Source organism: Urocitellus parryii, chromosome 5 (genome assembly GCF_045843805.1).
Source record: "Urocitellus parryii isolate mUroPar1 chromosome 5, mUroPar1.hap1, whole genome shotgun sequence".
NCBI lineage: Eukaryota > Metazoa > Chordata > Mammalia > Rodentia > Sciuridae > Urocitellus > Urocitellus parryii.
Window position 1 is genome coordinate 3,248,728 of NC_135535.1, and position 24,369 is coordinate 3,273,096.

The window sequence follows — 24,369 nt, forward strand, 5'->3', positions numbered from 1 at the left end:
CTGGGAAAGACCCATTCTCTAGACTTCTACAGATTTGATTTGTTTGCTGGGTTCTCCCCCAAGAACTCACCAAAATATCCTTGTGATCCCAGATCTGCAAGAGCCCTTTCAGGCAGATATGTGAGATCCGCTTGCTAAATCAGGAGTGACTAACATCGTTCACAGGCCCCAAATGGTGCTTAGTCTGACTGTGCCTACGGGAAGGTCAGAGGAGGTTCCTGATCAACACTGCAACAGTTCTGATCCCCTCCACCTGCCCACTGCCACAGCTGACAAGCACCCCTCAGCTATAGGGTGCGCTCCCTTCCAGGGTACCAGAATCCAGGCAGCACACTGCACCTGGGACTCATTCTCAGCAGAGGCACAACCAACACACTGGGTCTCCTGTTCCATTCTCTAAGACCACAACTGAGGCCTTCAGCTACTGGACTCCCTTCTCAGCCCTCCTCAGTGGACCTGTCCGAACTCTAACCCCTCCCAAGACCCAGTAGGGAGCAGCGCCCCCTTGCCCCCAACACAGCTCCCCGCTGCCACACACTAGTCCAGACTGCGTGGTGAGGGCATCACCTGCTCAGGGCCCAGGGGACTGTGCTCTGTTTCTGTGGGAGCCCATGTGTGTCTAGTCTGGCATGCATTGAGCACTCAATAATGGAATAAAGGAGCAGATGCAGGGCGAGCAGTGTGCTACGGACACAGAAATAGGTCCTGCAGGAAGGGACACCCTTGGGTGCAGGAAGACTTTGGGCCAGCCTGAGGAACAAAATGGTGGCACTCCCGCTCTGCTCTACAGGCCCCAGGGCAGCCAGGACTTGATCTTTTTCCCTCCTGATGTTCCCCAGCACCCAACCCAGTTCCCGGACATCCAGACCTCAGCAAATCTCCATCAAACGACTGGATGAGTCAATGGAAGGGCATTGCAAGGCTTCACCTTCCAGAAACAGCCTCATTACTCCGGGCTCAAATCCTTCAGGATGAAGCCCAGGCAACCTTCAGGATTTGGGGGACAATGATGCACCTCGCCTCCTCCAAGTTCCACTATCCTGGATCCCATCACCTTGCCTCCTGCTGGTACCTGAACTGGGCAGCTTGTCTCAGCCTTCCCTGTCCACCTAACCACACCCCTACGTCTCATGAGCTCCCTGTCTCCCTCACCCAAGCCACAATGGCCTGCCTCTGAGATGCCAGGTGGGCACCCCACTGTCCCAGAAGCCTTGCCTGCATTCTTGAGAGCCTGTGCTCCTCTAGAACCATGCCCCTTCCCAACCTGACACCTACCTTCTTCTCAGCTGTCACCTCAGGCCCAAAAGAGGCCTGAGAACTATCCTGTCCACCTCGGTCCCTTCTGCCAATGAGTCTTCCCTCCCTGCACATTTCTGCAAATCTGCAGTGGCCTCAGAGCTTGCTGTGACGTCTCCTTGCCCAGGAGGCTGGCCCTACGCACTCACACTGCCCCACCACGGATCCCCTGCTCTTGACAGTCACTTGAGTCCTACACGTCCAATGACCCGTCACCCCAGGCTGCGCTGGATCTGCCCCACCACGAGGGTGCACCTCGACTTTCTCCTAGTGGAAGCTGTGTCCGAATCAGTGACAGTTAAGTAGCTGTGCCTACGAAAACCCAGGTTTTCTTTGGTCCACACTGCCCAGATTTCCGTGTACAGACCCCCACATCTACTGCCCTCCCACACCCACTGATAGGGTGCGACCACCGACATCTGCTGCTGCTGCTCCTCTGCCAACTGATGCCCAGTGCACAGCTCAAAGTATCAGGGAATCAAACCACAACCCGCACCAAGCTAAAGGACAATGCCAGAACACAACAACTCCCATGACACCCCCCAGGGAGCATGTCCTTGATAAACACTAAGTGGCAATAAGGATATTCAAGGTGGTTTCATAAGAACTTGCCACAAACTAATCTGAAGAGCTGATAACCTCTCTTGGAAGGTATCTGGAAAACTGGATATACACCTTCAAATAAAAAACACAAAACAAAAATATAAGCAATCACAGCAGGTCTAGTTTTAATTGCAAGAGAATATTTAATCAATAAATATTCACTGTTCAGAGCTGCATCTGCATTTAGGATTATGAGGTACTAAGCTGCAAATTTATTAAGACTCATTAGCAAGAAAGAGTCTTTTAAACACTGAAAGTCAGACCCAATTTAGAGTAGACACTTACAGTTCCCTATTGACTTATCTCCAAAAACAATAAAAAAGGAAAACAGAAGGACGCTGACTGGAAACTGCTCTGAAGCTCTGGGCAGGGCCCCACACACAGAGACTTGCTGCCTTGAGCCGGAGAAGGACGCGCAGTCCGACTGTTGCAGAAGGGCCTCAGCTTGGGCACCATGGAGCCAGCTGAGGGTGGGACACCAGTCTTCAGTCTAGAACATGAACTCCTCCTAACATCGGCTTGGGGTCTGTGTGTGGGGGGGCCTAATAGCATTACTAATACTTAAAAGGAAACACTCGGGGAAACCCACTGCTGTTGAGAGTTCTCAGAGCTGAATCATCTGCACCACAGATGATTCGCCACATCGCATGATGGAACAGATGATGACGAATTTTTACATAATGAAAATCTGAGAAAAGACATACTGCCGTTCCCTCCTCGAGTCCTGCCACCCTGGTCAATCAACCTTCAGATTAGGCAAGGACTGGACCATGCCACCTAGCAGAGCAAAGCCCTGTGCCATGTACAGCCGCAGCAGGCCTGTGGTGGACACGTGAGGGCCATGCTTCGGCCAGCCGGGCAGTGTGCCGCGAGAGGAGACGAAGTGGCTGAGCAGGTGGGCAGCAGAGACTTACTGAGAGAAGCTTCCACGTAATTGGACGAACTGGCTTAGGGATTCCGGACCAGCTCAGCTTCCGTAATTCCTCTGTTGACAAAAAAAAGGAACAAGGAAAAACAGGGTTTATAAAGGTCAAGACCTCCCCGTGCTTCACTATCCCACCTGTGTGCACAGGGCAGGGAGCCCGGAACCGGAGCAGGAGCAGCCCTGGGAGGGAGGAGCTCAGGGACTGCTGTTCTCGACATGCCAGAGCAAGGGTGTCACCACTGTTCTTGGTCACACACACACACCACTTTCATGCCCTCATGTCCTGAAGAGGATGTGTTTGCAAGTCACACCTGAGCATCCCTGGAGCTGCCCTGGACAGGACAGGCCCGTCCTCCCACTGTATGGTCATTGAAGACCTGCACACCAGCCTCCTTCCTCCCCTCGCCCCCTTCCCCGGCCCCACCTCACCCCAAGCTGATTCCCTTAGAGGGCTCCCCGTCTCCTCTCCCTGCCCTGTAGCACCCCACCTCTCACTTTTAGGCACCTTGCACACAGTGGCTTTCTTAGTATGGTTTTGACAGAATTTGCTTCTTGGAGATAAGCTTGTTTTTGCACAGCATTAAAAAGACACAGCCATACTGTACACAGCCAGGACAGACTGACCCTCACCAGAGACGCTTCTACAACACGCACAGATGAGGAGAGTCAGGAGCAGGAGTGGGGCCAGAGTCAGGCCAGAAACAGGGGCCTCAGCCAGGACAGAGCACTCAGGGCCACAGGTGAGGGCAACAGACATGCCAGTTCTGCATCCCCATGATGCCCCTTTCACATGCCCTGAACAGCCAGAGCAGGGGGTCAATGTGCCAGAGATTCACACCTGTCCAACTCCACAGAGTCCAACACAATTACTTCCTCCATTTAAGTTAGCAATATTCCATTAAGGTCTTCTCCTAACAGCTCAGAGCTAGGGATTAACACTAGCAATAAAAGAATCGATTACAGAAGATTTTAGCAATATAATCAACAAAATACAGCGTCCTGGCATCTCATCTTTTCCCAATTACGAAAGTCTAAGTAAAGTAGGTACCAAATAATTGGGTGGCAGTTCCAGCAATGACATGCATTCACAGCAATCTCAGAAAATACCAAATCTTCCCCTATTCCCTAAGGACACTATGAAAAACAGGAGCTTAATATCTGAACACCAATAACATAGTGTTTACCAATCATGTTCCCAGTGCCTCTCCCTTTGCACAGCCCTGGTTGTCTGACTGTGGATTATGAAGAAAGCACAGAGAACTCATTTATTAATGTTCTCTGAATCTGTCGCCTCATTAGAAGCAACTCTCAAGAAGTCAAAATCTTGAAAATACAGCATGAAATGAAGTTCTAACTTGGTTGAAGCTTTAATGTTTAAAGAGAGGTGTCACATATATTATCTTATTCAATCCTAGAGCAGCCTGAGTTACCTAGCGCTGTGCACCACTATAGTAGCCTCAGAGAGGTTAAGTGACTTGACCAAGGGCACACAGGAACTAAGTCACCTTCAATACCAGTATCTTTCCACTGCTTTAACTCCCATTCTTTAAAAAGACTTTGTAACACAGACAAACCTCACTTGTGAATACGGATAAAAAGATCAAAATAAAAATCTTAGCAGATCAAAACACAGCAGGCTATCCAAAGAATAATACACATAGGCAGGATTTACTCTAAGAATGAAGGTGGTTCAACATAAGAAGTCCTGCTGCTTCACCTGGGAGCGGAAGCCGCCTGACGGGGAAAGTCGTCATTTCTAACTGGATACCCGTGACTTCCAGCCAGGGGCCACTCACCACCTTCCTAGAAGAACACCAGCTGTGCAGTGACCACTACTCCCCCCACCCAGGACAAGCTGAGCCCACCCAACCCTGCTCCAAAGGTGCCCCTGATTGGCACCTGCTGTAAAGCCAAGCCACCCTCAGCAGGGGCGGATTCCACGATGGCCTGGCACTCTATCCAAGCCCTGGGCAGAAGGTATTTTCACCCTTGCCCTTGGCAAGTCTCTGGAAGCAAGCCCTCTGCCTCCCTCTGAAAGCTGCTGGGCTGCATCAGCTAGGACCCGACCAGCCTGAGGACAAGGCCAACGAAGAGAAGGAGGCAGAACCTCGAGGAGCCAAGATGTAGAAGTCGGAGTTCAGTAGGTGCCAGACACAAGGAATTTCCCAAGTTGACAGCTTTCCTCTGTGGGCAACAGGAAAAATGGAAGTGTCATGGGCATGAGCTTGACAGAACCACACAGGCCCTTGTGAAAAATCAGGAGTTAGGGCAGCTGGCACCGACACCCATGAGAGACAGCTCTGAGTCAAGCAAAGGTTTTTGACAGAGAATATCTGCCAGACTGCCCTCTGCAAGGTGCAGCAGCCTAAGACCTAACAACACCAGGCCTCACGCAGAGTCACAGATGGGGACATGGCCAGGCTCAGGGAGACGGAGCATCTGCAGCACACAGGCCCGGGGCCAGAGGAGCACCAGCCTAGGAACTCGGGCCGCAACCTAGGAAGCCTGTGCTGGGCAGCCTGTGCTCAGAGCTCACCTTCTTCCCCAAGACGGAGCCAGTGTGAGCTCAGAACCACACGACTGCCAGAAGAACAGGCAGAGGAGGTGGTACGTGGGCCATTGCACAGGGTCAGGAAGGTCAGGAGGTCTCTCTGCAGAAATGGCAACTAGACAAGACCTGCAGTCCACAGCGGTCTCCTTGAGAAGCCCAATGTAGAGGGCAGCAGTACAAGAAAGACGGAGGCCAAGACATTCAGGGCAAAAAGCAAGACGACTCACAGGAGGCCGGACAGGCAGGCGGCTCAAAGGCTAGAAACCAGAACGTAACCAACCGTCTGTGCCAAGCCAGTTCACACTCCAATAGGACTCGCTGCACGTGTTCTGAAACTTGACAAGTGTATCCCAAGTTCACCAAGAAGAACAGGGACATGAAAACATCCAATAAAGTTCCCAAAAAGAGGAAAGAGAGCAGCCTTGAGTAGCAGATAAAGGACTCTGTGGCAGAGCCACAGCAACTAGAACTACAGGACTCTGGGAGAAGCCAAGGAAGCTGCATGAACGTTCCAAACCATACCCACACATGCAGGAGCACCGGATGCCATTCAAAGGGTACCTCGAGTCAGGGGGCACCGACCAATGGTCTTCCGCCAAGATGGATTTGTTTTCAGAAAGGATACTGGGTCACTAATCCTACCAAACAAAAACTGATTTCTAAATGATTACTGAATTCCACTGCATAATTGCTGCATATCTGATGCTAAATGTCTTTGCAAAAGAGGTGGGGTGCAACCATTATGTGAAGCATATTTTTTTTAAAGTGCCAGGATTACTTAAAAATCACAAAATACTAACCTGTCTTTTGAGCAAGGCTAGGATGCGAGCAATACCTGTGACTACACATTAATGAATGGCAATGATGATGTGGGGCAACAGGGTAAAACCCTAAATAGGCCCATGTGAAGGGGCACGTCTATGTAAAGGAAGATAACAATACTAGAAGAAAATGTGAGCGATCTTGCCACCCCCAGGCAGGAAACGCACTCCTAGGCAGGACACAAATCTCACAATCTATGAAGAGATTCTCAAACTAAGGATATAAAAGTTCAAAAGTGACTATATAGCAAGACACTACAGTGTTAAAACAACAAATGACAAGTTTGAAACATTCAAGCAGCGTATAAAAAGTCAAAAAGCATTAACATACAAAAAGCACATGTTAAGTAAGAAAACAAGCCCCTACAAAAAGGAAAGGAAATGGAAATGACGAAAGAGCATACCAAGAAAAAGACGCTGTCCTTGATGGTGACCAAAGAACCACAAATTCAAACAAGAAATCTGTCAGAAATAAATTGGTAAGACTGTAAGTGACAACACCCATCACCGACAGCCACCCTGGGTCAACGGCCACTCTTTTACAGGCAGTGTCTACACTGGTAGGCCAGTTGTGTTGGTCAACTCTTGACGGTCTATAATCTTTGAGCAGCACCTTTACTCCAAGACAGCTACTCTACAGGGACATTTCCTAGAGTATGCAAGGACTATACCCAAGGATGTCACTTCAGCAATGTCATGCTGACAGCATTAGAAGCAGCATTAGCAGGGAGGTGACTGAAATCCTACTATATCCAAAGCCTGGAATACAGTATTGCCATAGAAAAGAAAGGTATTTTTAGCATGGATATAGAATAAATGCATCTAATTACAAAGTAAAAGGAGAATAACTGAGAAAAGTGTGCAGAAGCACTGAGAGTTTCTGCAGCACCACTAGCCTCAGAGAGGGTCGAGGAAGGGAGTCAAGGCCAGGAAGACTCCCCTGCACCGGGCGCTCTCCCCTATCTCTACAAAACTATGAACTTCCTGCAGCATCTACCCCTCTTCACCAGGTTCTCAGGCTCCAGCGTTCTGGGCCCAGGCTCAATCCTAGCCGATCAAAGACACATATGGTTCCTGCCCTCTCCCCTCTCCCATGGAACGGACGCCTGCCACCTGCAGGGCTGTGTCCTCAGTCTCCTGAGGCAGAGCAGGAGCTCCTGGAGATCAGAGTCCACGCTTCTGCTGCCCTCCACCCTGACATGCTGCTTTGTGACTGCTCCATAGTAGGAGCCAGGAGAGAAAGTCCAAAGGTCCCTCTGCCTGTGGGAGGCAGGTGGGCTGTGGCTGGCTGGGGGAGCTGTTGATATTTTAAATTGAAGTATAATCTGCATACAACAGAAATACTAAAGTCACCCTGTCAACTGGAATATTCCTAACTGCCTTTCTAGTAACCCCTGCTCCCACCCTGAGCTAACCACTTTCTGGCCCCCGTTGACACAGTCAGCTTGGCCTGCCCTCTTGAGTCATGCAGGGTAAGTCCTACTCACTGCTCAAAATGTGTCTGCCAAAGCCACATGTGTTGCAGGTTATCAGTAGTTCATTCTTTAAAGCAGACTCGGCACTCTACCCTACACACGTACCACAGTATGGCCACACATTCGCCTATTCCTAACACCTGAGTTAGCTACAGGTTTTCAGCCTGAAGATGATGCTGTGAACATTCTGGCTGGTGGGACCACTTTCGTTCCTCTCAGGCAAACACGAGGGGTATAGCTGCTGGACCACGAGGCAGATGTATGTTCTTTCATCTTTGTACCTTTTAGAAAGAGGAGAGGAGTCCACAGGAAGGTTCTCCAGAGTGGCTATACCACTTCACACTACCCACCAGCAATGTCCCCAAGTTTCAACTGCTCCATAACTTGGTCAAAACAGCACCGTCCATCTGTTTCCTTGCAGCCATTTTAGTCAGTGTTAATGGTATCACACTGTGGCTTTAACAGGCAATTCAGTGATAACTACCAATCACTGAACAGATTCTCCTGCACGCTTTTTGGCAACTTCTATAACTTTGGGGTAGTGCGGGTTGAGATCTTTTATCTGCCCCTTCCTGTGCTGTTCGGTTTTATTGTGGTGACGGATTCTTCTCTTGACGTGATCATGCTCTCCTGTTCTGCAGCTGAATGCCACATGTGCCAGGTACCACCTTTATCACCTCTACCATAACAGGACGGGCCTGTGACTGCTTCTCCCTTGCCAGCCAACCTGCTCTCACCTTGCAGGACAGTGTTGGAGGCACTGGAGGGGAGGGCGGAGTGTGGGGGGTCCCCGCTCCCACGCGTGCTCTCCAGCACTCAGTTTCTGCAGCTCTGGAAACTGTCCCCAGAGGACATTATGGTGGCTTCCCCAGCTCATGGACAGCCTTGCTGCTGAGCAGATCAGCACTCAGGCAAGGATCGAGGGCATCCTCTGTGCGCACCCGGGCTCTTCCTACGTTTGATTCCCTCCTGCACAGGACCCTGCTCCAGGCGGCTCAGCCTCCCAAACTCCCCTTCCCAATTCCTCAACTCAGGAAGGTGCCAGGTTCACTCAGGTTCCGCTTCATGCACAGCAGCCTGGGTGACCACAAAGTTCACGGAGTTCACTGCCCTTGTCTCAGATCAGTCTGCACTACCTACTGGCCAATGTCTGAGAAAACTTATTTCAGATGTTTGGTCCAGTTTTCTGTCTATAACAAGAAAGCTACTCTTTAGCCAGTAGATCATCCATGGCGTGAAATGAAAATCAATTATGTGACATTTCTAAAGAACTCTTTGTTCACAGTTGTGGCCCCTGGCTCCCTTCCCTCATAATGTCTCACAAGATTTTGCTAACAGGGTCGTAGAACCTTAAAAACTGAATGAAGCAGCACCGAGTCCTCCCCCTATCTCCAAGAGTTCTTCTTCTTTTTAATAATTATTTTTCGTGGTAGTTGGACATGACACCTTTGCTTTATTTATTTATTTTATGTGGTGCTGAGGATCGAACTCAGGCCCTCACGTGTGCTAGGCAAGTGCTCTACCACTGGCCACAACCCAGCCCTCTCCAAGAGTTCTTGGAGGTCTGGCACTGCTCCTTCTTTAAAGGAAATTTTACTATGTGCACATATGAGCACGTACCTACAAGTTAGCCCAGTACTATGTACAATTACAATGCACCAATTTAAAAAGTCTGCTAAAGTTCACTAGCACAGAAAGCCATCTGGCCCCAATATTTTCATGTGTGACAGCTTTTTTTACTGCAAATTAATATTTTAAACCAACAAGGGACACCATAGCTTTCTGTTTCCTTGAATTGGTTTTATTAGGCTGCATCTTTCAAGGAATATTCTGGAATGTATAGGCACACACTTGCACATATGCCCCTTGCTATCTGTCTACTATCTGCAGGCTCTGTAGTAACAGCCCCTCTCCCAAGACATTTTCCTCTGCTTTTCATAAAACTAGCGTTAAGCTTTCAAGACTCCTGTCTTGCTCAGTCACGCTCTAGTTTGTTTCGCCCTCACGAGAGGGCTATCCTTCTCCTACTGTGCTCTGGAGCCTGCATGTGTATGTGGCTGACATGCGAGGCCAACCTCTGCTGCCCAGCTGCACCCCAGAACCTGGCTCAAGCTCTCCTGTTAGTTTCTTAAGGTAGGGCTTCCATCACTGCTTTGACACCTTTTCACTTTCTAATACAGGCATTTAAAGCTCTGAATTTTCCCCCAAGTACTATTTTACCTGTATCACACAATTTTGATATGAACTGTCATTACCACTGAGTTCAAAATATTTTCTGATTTTGCTTATGATTTTTCTGATCCATAAGTTACTGAGAAGTACACACATACATTTCTAATTATTGGAGGATTTCTGGACATCTTATGCTACTGAGTTCTAAAAGCATTCCATCAGATGAACTTTGGGCTTTTCCAACACTGTGGTCTCTGCTGTGACTTGTCTGGGCCTAGCACATGGTCCACGTGGTGCCTGTGTCGTGTATCCTGAGAGGAACGAACATTTTCAGTTGATGGAGACAGCAATCTATAAAGCAGTCAGATCCAGACAGTTGATAGTGCTAATCAAATCTTCATATCTTTAATTTATCTACGATATCAATTGCTCCGGGAGGGGTGTTAAAATCTCAGTGATCATGAACTTGTCCTTTTCTCTCTGTCTGTGAATGTTTACTCTGTGTGTAATAAAGCACATTTGGATACACATTTGGGGCTTGTCTACCCATTTAATAAATCGACCCTCTTATGAAGCATCCCTCTTGGTCTCCGTACAGCTCTCTGTCTTGCAGTCTACACTTTCTGATGAATTATGGGCAAGCTAGTTTCCTTGCATTAGGTTCACATGGCCTAAGGTCTTCTCTCCTTTTATTTCAACCCCAATTCTTAGTGTCTAAAGCTCTGTCTGGCTTTCACTGTGGTTTGAGTTTTCCTGTGGCCTCCAGAAAGTCACGTGCTGGGACTCAATTCTAATGCAGCAGGTGGAGGTGGGCCTGGGGTGGTGTGCAGACCACCAGGCTCCACTCTCTGAGAGGATGGGAACCCCTGGAAAGGCCCTCTCCTGCCCAGGCTTCCTTCTCCTGTCCTCTGCCATGGGAGGGCACAGCGTGTCTCCTCTTGCCCTTCCACCTCCCGTGTGCCCTGCAAGGACACAGTGGGAACCCTCACTACAAGCTGGCACCCAGACCCTGCACTTCCCAGCCTGCACAGCTGCCCTTTCTTCATGATCACCGTGCCTGAACTCTTCTGTGATAACAGCACCAGCCTTCCTGTCAGCTTGCTGCCCCTGCATCCGGAGTCAGCCAATAATATCACTACAGCTCTAAGAGAATTGACGAAAGAAAGTTAAATATGCAGAAAATGAATGAGAAATACATTTTCTTTTTACTCTCTACAACAGATTTGCTCTCTGAAAAATAAAACATTGAAGTATTTTTATGAGAAAACACCAAAACCACAATTCCATGCTGGCCTGCATCAACCAGGAAGGCTTTATTTCTCAACAGGACCCTCACACTTGGGTCATCACCAGAAGGGACACTCTTCCAGAAGCAGCAGAGTGGCAGCACAGCTCAAAGGTCCTGGTCACAGTCCAGCCTGGCCAAAGCCCCTGCAGGCAATGCTCAGCCCCTCCACTCTCTGAGCTTCAACTACCAGAGGCACGGAATTGTCACAAGGAATAGCATTTGTGAAATGTGCCATGCTCTACACAAATGAAGGGCACGTTCTGTTATGCTAACAGAGGGGGTTACTCAGCACATTCTGAGTCCAGACCAGAGAGTGACTAGGACTCATTTGTTCTAATTGGATGTAAACAACCAGATCTAAGACTGAACCAGGGATCTGTCACAAAATGGTGTACGCAAAGAACTCACAATTACAAGCACCTTTTTTCTGGAAAGCCAAGAATAACTGAAAAATCAACACAAAATTTAAGCTGTTTCTTTCCTACCACTCGTCCTTTCTTAAGTGGTTTTGATTCTGACTTTTAGAACTCATGCAGCAGTGGCTGGGAGATACGAGGAGCACAGGCGAACAGTCCAAGAGAGCAGGGGCGTGCGGCTACCTTGGGCACAGAGCTGGGCACCCAGCACAAGACCATGTGTCCCTCCCAGAGCTACGCAGGATGGCCTGGAATGTAGCCCTGCCCGCCAGCAGCTGCATCCACACATGGGCCTTCCAGTCACACACACTGACCACTGGTCAGCCCATGTTCCCCGCATTAAATAGGACTACTGGCCAACGTGCACCAGAGTCATAAAAATAAAGAAGCACAAGGGCCCCAGGAGAGATCTGTACTCTCCTATGAAGCAGGGTCATCAGGAAAGGTACCCACGGGCTGCTACCGAGGGTCCACTCCCCAACCCAAACCCATCAGCAGGACAGTAAAGGAAATGGGTTACCAATGAGGACAGGGGCATAAGGCAGGAGATGCCCAGAGAAGCACAAAAGATGGAAAGCAGAGAAGGCAGAGCCTCCCTGCCTGCCAGGGGCTGGCAAAAGACCCTGGGAAAGGGTTGTGCGGAGGTCCATAGCAGAGCGGCACTCCCAGGCAGCAGGGCATGCCCCCACATACGGCATCGCCCACCTCACTGGCAGACTGCCTGGGTTAACCACTGCAGCAGAACAAGTTACACAGGACAAGTGCTGGTGGCTCATTCCCCCACCAGAGATACCATCACAACAGCACAATGAATCCCAACTTCACCAAAAACATGCCATGGTAATACTGAGCAGGTGCACAGAAGAGGACAGTGTACCCTTCTTCCAAAGTAGAAAGTCAATAAATAGGTGAAACTATGACAATCTGCTCTGGGGGTGCAGCATTTACAAACACAAAGGGGAGATCACCTGCAGATGGGCTCCAGGAGAGGGGTCATGACCTAGTACTTCCTCAGCCAACCTCATATTACTACCTCATTCTGCAAACCAGGCGCAAGGACTACTTAAGATCAAAGTTAAAATGTGACCCAAAATAATCAAGTACGGTACATGGCAAGGGGCCAAGGGCACAGTGTGCAGGACACAACACACAGAAACATGAACTACTTCTCCTGCTTCTGGGCCAGCTCCGCAAGATGTGGATTTCAGTAAGAAAAAAAAAAAATAGCAGCATTTGGATAGAGGTCTGCCATATTTGCTGAGCACTGACTCATCTACCTACGAGGCTCAAAGCAACCACAAATGACAGGGACACAATGGGACCTACACGAGGCAGCCCCTGCACTGCTAGTCACTCAAACTTAGTGTACAAGGAAGGCAAGCCTTCTGCAGGCCTGGCCCTGTCCTCGAGCTGCGGAAGATTCCCCCCAGCTTGGGGCTGCCCACAATAGTGCTCTGGAATACCACCAGCACCCAAGGTCCCCAAAGCATGACAGGTGCACCTTAAAGCAGATCACTGCCACCCCATCACTCTCAGGCTTTCTAGAGAAGGTTGCTTGGCTTTCTCAGGTGAAAAACAGGAGGAAATAGAGGCTACTGACCCATAGGTGCTACCATTTACGTGGGGTCTTTGGTTCCTTACCAGTCTGTGAACGTGGAAGACTGGCTGGCTGTCAGAGGGAGCAGAAGAGCCCAAGAAATGCACCTGCTCTCGCCTCTCCAGGCCTGGGAATCTCAGTCAAGCTTCACCTCCACAGAGCGAGCAGAGGGAAGCCGTTTCTCCTCCTCCACATGAGGTGGTTAAGTCATCCTTTTGGAAGGTATTTCCTTCTGCAGGACCCAGAGGCCAAGCTGCAGCAAGGGAGAACAGCCGCACACGTCTCCCAGCTCAGAAGAGGCTGGCCTCTGTTCTGCAGAAGACTGGACGGCAGGCAGGGGCTCCATCCCCTGGCCGCTTTTCTCAATAGTCGGGAACTCCAAGCTTGACGAGTCTTAATTGCTACAATTAACAATAAAGTTTTCAAAATTTTCTCAATCTTTCACTTTTTCTTTTACCTAAGTCTTTTTGTTTCCTTCAAGCAGCTTCTGGGTAACAAATGGAAAGAAACTCCATTTGGAAGTGACACAGAGTTTAAGAAAGGCCTTAGCAGGCGTCCCTGGCTGGGGTGCTACAATGGCCTAGAGGGAGGGCAGGGCAGGAAGGCAGAGGGTGAGCCGCTGTCTCCTACAGGAGGGGCAGTGCAAGTGGACACACAGACTGGTGCCCAGGAGCATGCCCCCTGTGCTGCACACGGCTTACTGCACAGGGTGCCAGGAAGTTCTCTTGTCACTTGTTTTTTCTGTTTCGTTTTGCTAGTTTTAATAGTCCCATTTACCACAAGTAGAGTTCTCTTTTATTTTTTTTTAACTTACTGAGTGAACACACCCAATTCGTTCACAGCAGGGAAAAGGAATCCTGTTAAACACAAGCTGCTCTGCAGAGGGCAGGGACTCACTCTTCTGTGCTCTGCACGGGGAGCGCCCAGCTGCTCCTTAACCCCTCCACAGGTGAAGTTGGAGGCGCCCTCCCAAGAAGCCTGGAAGTGTGCCCCTCCACCACAACAGCGCAGAACCTCCCCTCTGCACAACAGTCTTCTGCAGTAGCAGCTTCTCCGACCGACCAACCGTCAGAGGGGGAGCTCTGGAATGTCTCCATCGTGCCTGCTCCTGGCTACCTCCATGCAAGTCTACGACATGGTGCTCAGGCCCAGCTCAGCTCTGAGATGCACACGGATGGCAGCTGAGGAAAGGGGGAGCAGAGGGCACAGGAAGTGAAACTTGCCGGCTCAAAGCCAAGTCCTTGCTGCCCCTTAACTCCAGCTGGGTCCCCACAGCAACCAACCAGAAAAACAGTATTAAGCCTCAAGAGTCCTGGATAAGAACAGAAGCAGCTCATCAGGAGAGCATCTGCTAGCCATGCTCAAGCCCAGGTTTGACCCCAGCACCGCACCCCAACAAGAAGTCTTGCATATCAATAAGAAAGTAAACCTGGGGGCTGGGGATGTGGCTCAAGCGGTAGCGCGCTCGCCTGGCATGCGTGCGGCCCGGGTTCGATCCTCAGCACCACATACCAACAAAGATGTTGTGTCCGCTGAGAACTAAAAAATAAATATTAAAAAAAATTTAAAAAAAAAAAAAAAAAAAAAAAAAAGAAAGTAAACCTGGGCTGGGGTTGTGGTAGAGTGCTCACCTAGCGCCTAGCACGTGTGAGACCCTGGGTTTGATCCTCAGCACCACATAAAAATAAACAGATAAAATTAAGTTGTTTTTTTTTTTTTTTTAAAAAAAGGAAGGAAAGAAAGAAAACCCAACTTAAAACACGCAGAGAATATGAACAGGCGATACTTCACAGAAGATATTCAGAGAGCCAACATGAGTGTGAAAGATGCCCAAAACCATCAGCCACCAAGGAAATCGCACCCACAAGGAGATGCCACACACATGGCACAGCTCTCAAATGCAGGAAAACCGAAGCCCTCATACACAACTAGTGAGAATGAAAAATGGTGCCGTCATTGTGGAAGTCTGACAGCTCCTTAAAAGGTTAAACAGAGCTGCCATGTGACCCAGCAATCCTCACTCCTGGACACATGCTCAAGAGAAGGAATACACACCTATAAAGGCCTCATACTGAACGTTCACTGTGGCGTCACTCAGAACAGCCGAGAAGCAGAAATACCCAGACATCTGCCAACCAGTGATGGATGAACGCATGCATGTATGTTCACTTTCTGAGAAAATCAGCTTAAAAAGAGAAAAGGTTTATTAAGGTTCATGATTCCAGAGGTTTCAGCCCATGACCAGGTGGATCTGTTGTTTGGGGCCTGTGGTGAGACAGCACATCATGGCAGAACCATGAAGCAAACCCACTCACCTCCCGAGAGGGAGTCAGGGTCCAGATACCCACATGAGGGCACACTCCCAGTGTCCAGAAGACCTCCCACGAGGCTCCACCTCTGAAAGCTTCCACTGCCTCGCAGCAGTGGCGCTGGGGACCAAGCCTTGGACACATGGCCTTTGGGGAACCCAAACCACACTGCTATGGAATATTTGAACAAGAAAAAAGAGTGAGTGCCGTAACAAGGACAAGCCTCACAAACACATCTGGGGATGACCTGATTCCACCCACAAGGAAAGTCCCCAGGCAAATCCACGAAGGCAAAAAGCCGAGCTGTGGCTGCCCAGGGCTGGGACAGGCGGACTGCCAAGGCACATGGTTTCTCCCTGAGGCAGTAAAAATGTTAACTGCAGGCTGGGGCTGGGGCTCATGGGCAGCGCGCTCACCTAGCATGTGTGAGGCACTGGGTTCGCGATCCTCAGCACCACATAAGAGATAAAATTTTAAAAAATATTCTTTTAAAAATGTTAACTGCACATTCTGCAAACACTAAAAGCCACTGAGTCGTAGACCTTAACTGGGGGGTTGTAAGGTATGTGGATTACAGCTCTCTAAAGATGTTTCTAAGGGGCTGGGGCTATAGCTTAGTCGGTAGAGCGTTTACCTTGTATGTGTGGGACACTGGGTTCAGTCCTCAGCACCACATAAAAACAAATAAATAAAATAAAGGTATTGTGTCCATCTACAACTAAAATAATACTTTAAAAAAAAAAAAGATGTTTCCAGATGACTTGAATAAGGAATTTTCAGCTGGAGTTTGAACCTATGGCCTTTCACATGCTAAGCACACACTCGACCACTAAGCTACATCCCCAGCCCCAAAACAGGAATGTTTAAAATGGTATCTACAGCCCACCCACCTTCCCAGGAAGGGGTGGAAACAGAGGCCCTTAGTAGTAGGGGTGGTGACAACAACAGGTTCTGGCATGCAGCCTGTGTATCAGACCTGAGGCAAGCAAACGGCCCTGCACAGGAAGGAGAGGTCTGAGTCTGGACAGGGCTGGTCCCCAGGGGGAACAATGGTACAGAGCTCCGGGACCCACCCAGCAACATCCCAGTCCTCAATACACTAACCACAAACCTCCCGAAGGACTCGTACAAGTGGATGTGTTGCTCAGTTGGATTTTGGTTTGGGTTGCTAAGTGGTAAGGGCTTTAGGCTGGTACAGGCAAACCAAACCCACTCATTAAGAGGCCATAATCCAGCAATGCCAACGGCACCCTCACATAGGGACCTTGCACACACAGGAGCTCAGGGAACATACCACCTTCACCAAGCAAGAGATAGGGCTGGAGGCTGTCCTACAGCTAGACCTCACCCAGACAGCTTCTCCAGAACACAACCCAGCCTCCTCTAAACTGCCCACAGCCCTTGAGCCAGTGACACCACTCCTGGGCTCTGTCCTAAGGAATCACCTACATGCAAACAGACACTCATGCATATAGATGGTCACGGAAGCATCATTTACAGTTTAAAAAGATGTGACCTAAATGTCTAGTGACAGGGAACTGATTAAATTAGGTGCATGCTCACTTGTGGCTGTAGCAAATTCTTATAACCTCACGTTGCACTGGCTCCATTTTGAATGCAAGTGGACTTTCTTAGGCCAGCAGGGCTATCGCCCTGGGCAGTTTCCAGTTCTCTGCCTCCCGCTAGCTCCTTGATGTGTCCATCCAGATCTCTGCCTTATACAACCACCTTTAGTGACCACCTTCCTATAGGACAGCAACCTGCATCCTCTCTGACCATCCCCACTCACCCCGTACCCTGAATGGACTATGTAGACCTTCCCCAGTGACCACTTCTCCATCACAAAGTGACCCACGGAACTCATGCCTGCTCATTCTAGATGCCCCAACTAAAATACTGGACCCCAGTGAAGGCACTGAGCCAAGATCACCCATGTCACTTTCTCCCCTTCTCCTGTGTCACTATTAAACCCCCTACACACACACACACACACACACACACACACACACACACACACCTCTGCATAGGACGTTTAGGTGATAAACTCTCATGTCCACCTAATGTCCCTCCTCAACGACGGAAAGGTGCTCTCTATCTTTAAGATCCTAAATTAAAACAGTTACCAACAGGAGATCTAAGTGTTTAAAGGAAAACAAGTATTTTGGAGACCCAAAATGTTTAAAGGAAATCTTTAGTCTTTCAAAGTCTACAGCTGAGAAAACAAAGTGCAACTAGTCTGTACCTCCAGAAACCAGCTCCCCCACCACTGGGAGAGCCCTGATGGTCTGCTAGTCACTTCACAAGGCCTAATTACACTGGTTTTCCCTTCAATACATTGATCCCATGGCCAATGTTGCATGGCATTTAATTAAAGGAAAGACTACTACTACTTCATGTTAAAAAGCTAAATCCCTGCAAACAAATTGGAAGCTACAGGCTGACATTTTTCCTTTCCAATAGGAACCACTGAAGACAGGCCCAGAGCCTCAAAAATTTCAACATTATCCTGTATTTATACACCTGTCACTTGAGGGGCAAAGAGCATGAGAGTGGGTGTGCACGTCCAGGATCCAGTGCACCCGCAGGTCAGCAATCCACCAACAGTACCCGGCAGCAGGGCACTCTAGTCCCTAACAGGCAGGGTCCAGGACAGAGTGGTTGCAACCAGCACTCACACTCAGCTGCTAGGACTCTCCAGGGATAGATCTCACCATGGGCACTAGGACCCTGGGGCCATCACCACCCCTTCCACTAGCTCTCCTGCATCTGCCTGCTCCAAGTTCCCCGACACCACATCCTCAGGAGAGGCCCCCAGGACCAGGACCCTGTGGAAGTATAGAAGACAGGGGCTGTTCCCAGCTCTGCTGAAGGGTTCTCTGGCTGCACCTGCGTTCCTCCTGTGGCTCCAGGGGACAGCGAACACACCCCCAGATGCCACACATGACTGGGAGCTGGAAACTGAGCGGCCAGAGGGTCTTGTGCATCATCAGCTCAATCAACATTGGGTAAATGTGAGGTAATTCCAAAGGCAAAGCCACTTAGTCCCACAGCCCCCACGTGCCTCAAAGGTAACACATTGAGTGAAGCTTGGCTGGCATGCAATGCCCTGGGATGCCACGGACCCACCCGGACCTCACCTGCTGGCCCACAACCCACGCACAGTCAGGCTCTCTTTACAGCACACCCCAGGGTGCTTCCATCCAGAATCCCATCTGTCTTTGGTATCCACTCACCAGCACACTGCCGATCCCGCCATGGTGCTCAGGAGGCACCCACGCCACTCTCACCCCACACTGGAGCAACCACTTCCTCCCTTCTCTGGGGGACCCTATGCCTTCTGCACACTTCCTGTGTCCCAGTATCAGCTGTACTTGTCCCCAGGCCCACCTGTGCCTGATCACAAGCTCCACAAGGACACAAACTGTGTCTGGTCCACCCTGAAGACTAATCCTCGGCATTATCACTGCAGCACAAGGTGCTAGGAATGTTCACTACTCGAAATACAAAAAAGGTGGGGAGACTCGAGATGCTGTGCCCACCCACGAGGGCTAAGAACAAGGGTTCTGGGAAGGTGGCCATCCCACCTGCAGCACACACAGGCTGGGGCGGCCCAGCATGCTCTTCAAAGCAGCCCTGCAGGGCACAACACTCAGGCCAGCACTTCCACGATGGACCTGTGCTCAGGCATGCGCTCTAGACAGCGAGAGGATGAGAAGGCTTCCTGGTGGCACTGAGAACACAGGAAATGGGCAGAAAGACACAGACTGGCAAGGACAGAGTATTAACTCCTGCTGCTGTCACTAACAACAGAGCAGTGCTGTCTGCTGTGTCATCAGCGCTATCTATTTCAGCACATGTTTGAATAGTTACTATTCCCAAGTATCCAGCAGATACTAACAACAAACACCCAGAAATCAGCAGGTTCCCACATCCAGACAGACAGAAGGACAAGTAGGTCACTGAACACCAACAGAAGACACAGGAGCTTCTAAAGCAGAGGGGAAAGCAGAGTTTCAAAGTGCCTTACCTCCTGCTGGTGCACGGAAGGCATCATAAGGGAGGGGAAATAAGGAGACTGGCTGGAAGGCTGCTTCCAGGTGTGGGCAGATATGATCAAGGACAGGCCACAGGCAGAAGGAAAGATCGCAGGGGCCAACACAGAGGCACCGAGAAAAGACAAGAACAGAGAGGCCTGCATAGTGACTAGACTTGGGGACAAAGAGAGACAAGATTTGACAATGACCTCCAAGTTTTATCCTGGATAAGAGAGATCAGTGACATCTATGACTCACGAGAAGTCAGAAGGCAGGCGATTTAGTGCAAGAGGAGAGAAATGGGAGAGGACAGACAAGAGGAAGGCCCATGGAAAACTACTAATGCCAGAGAGCAGCCTGGGCACAGGGGTGGTTTCCACAGGAGTCTGTTGCCCTGAAGGGCAGCTCCCATCTGCTGTAAACACAAGGGAAAGAGACCGAGCATCCTGACTCTCAGTGAAGTCCATGATCCTTCTACCACACTCGACATGGCGAGCTGGGAGACAAGGCAGAGGGCCCTTCCAGAAGACACACAGACTGGGGACAAGTGTGGAGTGTGCAATACAGAGGACTCCGAGGCAAACGAAAGCATACTTTTAAAGAGAAGTTGAGAAATTCACTTTGGCAAACACGGGTGTGAAGGTTGAAGGGAGTGGACCAGGCACAGGACACACCAGAAGGCCACTGAAGTTCCAGGGAGGAAAACCTTCCAGAATGTGCTGGTGCAGAATGCCTCAGAGGCAAACCCAGCAACTGAGAAAAGCTACCCATAGGCAGAAAAGGGTCAGCACATCTTACCCATGCCAAGCCCGGAAGCCCTGGCACCCATGCATTCCAGGCTAGGTCTCCTGGCCTGGCTCGAGGCCCTGTCTCCAGCGAGTGCTCAGCACATCAGCTGAATCAGTGAACCCCTGGAATAACAGTTTCCTCATCTATAAAACAAGAGGCTTGGATTCCACCTCTTGGGTCCCCTTCTTCCTCCGGGAGAAGTCTTTTCTGCTGTCCTTTAATAAACTTCTAATTTCTACTCTGAAAAAAAAAAAAAACAAGAGGCTCAACTAACTGCTTGGCTCCTGTTCAGCTTAAGTGCAGCCGGGCGAATGCAATGCCTTTGGGGGCCTCCAACAGACCTGTTTGCACAAAGAAAGGAGTAAAATCCAGATTTGTGGGAAACAGCACAGCACAGTTATGTGTCTCACTCCATCCTTCAAAGCAGCTGCAGGTGAAACCCTAAAACTCTCAGAGGGATCCTCTGTTCCTGACTGGAGGAAAAGCCTGAGAGGCAGCAGCCAACCTAAAGGGCACAGCACAGGCAGGCGGAGGCTGCACACACCAGCACCTGCACCCACACACAGGAGCACTCTCCCCAATCCTCAGGCCCACCCTCCCGTGATAAGAAACAGCACACTCTGGAAGAAGGCATCTCCTTGCCCCTCTCAGCTGCTTTTGACACTCCTGCAGGTTAGAAAGTGAAGAGAGCTAGAGCAAGTACAGAAGGGGAAGGAAAGGCTCACAGGGTTGAGAGAGACCAGAACAAGAAAGGGCAGGGCGGGCTGGGGTCGTGGCTCAGCAGTAGAGCACTTGCCCAGCACATGCAAGGCCCTAGGTTCGATCCTCAGCACCACATAAAAACAAATAAAGCAAAGGTATTGTGTCCAACTACAACTAACATATAAATATTAAAAAAAAAAAAAAGAAAGAAAGAAAGAAAGAAAGGGCAGGGAGCTCAGCCAGAGCAGGGTCAGGGCATCCCCCCGTAAGCCTCCACCTATCTTCAGACATGTGCCTGCTACACGGTCAGTCTTTAAGGGCCCTTCAAAGGATTGAACCGCAAGGTGGCAACAGATACCAGATCCCTGCAGAGGAATCACAATCCTAAAAGGAGCAGCTCTGGGGGTGCCAGGTAAATGAGCCATCTCCCAGTCCAGCAGGAGTCAGTCCACCAGCACCAGAACGGATCTCAGTCAGCAGAGACACAGAAAGTTTCAGGGCAGGCAGGCAGGCAGGCAGAGGATGGGGAGATGACCAGAGCACCGTCCTCCTCAGAGGAGCTCACAGTACAGCCAGGAATGCAGAGCAAGACAAAATGATCATGAACAGGGGTGCAAGCAGAGTGCAGAGAGAAAAGGGGTAAGCATGAGAACTGGTGGGCATCTATGTCAGGAACACCTTCAGGGAAAGCAAAGAAGCCAAGGGAACAGCCTAGGGACAGGGAGGGGCCCAGCAGAGCCAGGGCCAGACAGCAAGCCCCCATCCCACCTTGAACCCAGGAGGGTGTCTCCAGCAGCAGACTCACGTGGATGACTGAGACTCGGATAAATGTAAGGATCCCAACTACACAAAGAGAATTCCAGAAGCATCATAACTTCTGCTGAAGTTCAAAACGATGAGTAAGGACTCAGCATCACTAAAAATGCACCAAAGACATGGGTATAGATGCCGGTGCCTCCCTGGGGTCTGCGGAAAGACTGCTAAAGTTCTCAGGAGGGCGACAGGAGAGGATGGAGAATCCGTGGTGCTCAGGCACCCTGTCTCTGTATTCCTCCTCCTGCTTTGAGCAGGACAAGCCCAGCAACAGACAGCAGAGCTCTCACTCCCACAGCATCCCAGGAAACAGCCAAGCACATGCATCGCACAAGGGAAGCACAGTTGACTCCTGGACAACCCTCAGGGCTGCAGAGCTGAGTGTCACCTCTGAGAGTGAAAGAGAGGCTGAGGTGGCCTGCGCCACGCCCTAGAGTCCCACCACAGCGCCACACACTCTAGGACTATTCATTCAAGCAGGAGACTCTTTGTCTCCAGAGAATGCCCAATGCACAAAGCGAGGGGCTCTGAGAAGAGCCCGCCAGCTCACTGCCACAGCTTCTCACTGCCACACGTTTGTTATCAGCTTCACATTTCTGACAGGAGGAGCTAAAGAATGTGCACCAATGAGGCCTAAACCCAGCTATTGCTTCGTGCTGAACCCGGAACCCCACCACCTAGTCCCTCCCTCACCAACTACTATCAAGGAAGAGCTAGGGAGGCCACCAAGATGTCAGAAGCCCACTTCTAATTCCTCCCGGACAGGCAGCTCCTCCCCTCTGAAGACAAGCTGTAGACTTCTGATCACTGCACTAAATCCCTGGGCCTCTGGCACTCAGCCTAAGCAAGGTGCAGCCCCTCATGCTGAGTGGGTCTCTACAGACGAGAGGGGCAATGGAAGGTGCTCTGGGACCTGCACAGTGGCTCAGGAGAGACACCCACCGCCACCCCATCATCAGGTGGGAAGGCCTGAAATCACTGCCTGCTTGACCCAAAGGACAGGAACCTCTCTGAGGGCAAAGCCTTTACTGAATCCCTCCAGATGCCCGCAGAAAGGGCTAGAAGGCATGCCTTCAACTCTTTCATTGAGACGTGACTCACATGCCATGAAGTCTGAAGTGTGCCATTCCATGACATGACGACGTTCCCAGAGCTAAGTGAGCATCACTAATTCCAGAACATGCCGTCCATCACCCAGGCCAGAAACCAAGTGCCTCTTAGCAGCCACTTCCCTGGCCTCCTTTGCCATGGCAAGGCCTCCTCTGGTTCCAGTTGCCCAGGATTTGCCTGTGTGTTTCGTATGAACAAGAGTCACACGTCTGAGACGGGTGGAAGTTCACAAGGGATGCCCTAACCCCACCAGCATGCCTTTATTATATCTGTTTGTTTGTCTGTTTTTATGCAGTGCTAAGGGTAGAACCCAGTGCCTCACAAGTGCCAGGCAAACTCAACCACTGAGCCACACCCCAGCCTCCTGCCCTTTTTGTTAGGGTCTCTCTCCACCCTGTGAGCCTTCCCTGCCCTTCTGCACTGGCTCCCGCATTCTTCACATCTCTGACCTGCAGGTGTGTGTGGGGGGGGGGGGACTTTCTAAAGGTACCTCAAGCATGGGAGAACAATCCCAGGTGTGGACACACCTTTGCATTTTTCTTGGGTCCAGTCCTAAGAGTGCAACTCCTGCACCAGTGGCAGCCCTGATTCCACTGTTCCGGGACTCGGTCACTGTTTCCCAGCGGCTGCACCTCTCCCGCTGCCGTGTGGGGCGTAAGGCACCCTCACCAGGCCTGGGGTGTCTTCTCTGCTGTACTGCAGCCATCCTCTGGGGGCAATAGGTGTGGGTGTTTAAATGGGATAAGAGTTAGATCCCAAAATGCTGGGTCCAGTTTCATCTCATCTCAAAACAGTTCTGCACGTGTGCTTGCCTGTAAGAATTTCTCAGCTCGCAAGCATAGGCACACACACACACACCCAGTCAGCACTCCAGCTTCAACTGAGAACACTGAGGCCTCCAGGATGCCCACGGGCAAGGAGCTCCACAGTGTCCCACCCCATGGCCCCTGCTTCATCAGAACAACATCTCCTCAGGGGACAGAGACACCGCAGGCAGGGGCTCTCCTAAGCCCTCCTCGTCACTGCACTCACCTTCCCATGCTCCACTGCCTCGATTCATCTCTGGCCACTGGTCAGGGACAGGGAGGTCTGCCAAGGAGATCAGGGAAAGTGCCCACCATGTATTGTGCCCTCTACAAAACAGCTCCATGGCGAGCAACCTCCTCCAGATGTTCCCTAGACAGCATCCACGTCCACAGCACTTACCCAAGTTCATCCAAACCAACCAGCTAAACACGTGATTAACAAGAATAACTTTGATGAAGACAAAGGCCATGTTTAGCAATCCGTGGACACATGGCACGAGAGAGTGCTTATGACCAAATGCAAGACACCAAGGTCCAAGAGGCAACTACAGAGCCTGGCAGAATTGGCACCTGTACACAGGTAAGTCTCTGCAAGTCTTTTATGAGGAAGTGGGAACCACCCAAAAAAGTTGCAAAGCCAATCCAAGATGGCTCCAGGTTGG

The 24,369-nt window shown here is 50.4% G+C and overlaps 1 protein-coding gene across 2 annotated transcripts in view; it reads right to left on the reverse strand.

Annotated features, from left to right (window-relative positions):
- Positions 1-24,369, reverse strand: part of Tbc1d22a (TBC1 domain family member 22A) — a 334,236-nt gene that overhangs the window by 225,271 nt on the left and 84,596 nt on the right. For both annotated transcript variants that reach the window (XM_026394283.2, XM_026394282.2), the window contains exon 5: positions 2,814-2,884. In XM_026394283.2, the coding sequence (XP_026250068.2) occupies positions 2,814-2,884 (71 nt within the window). The remainder of the gene's footprint in view (positions 1-2,813; positions 2,885-24,369) is intronic.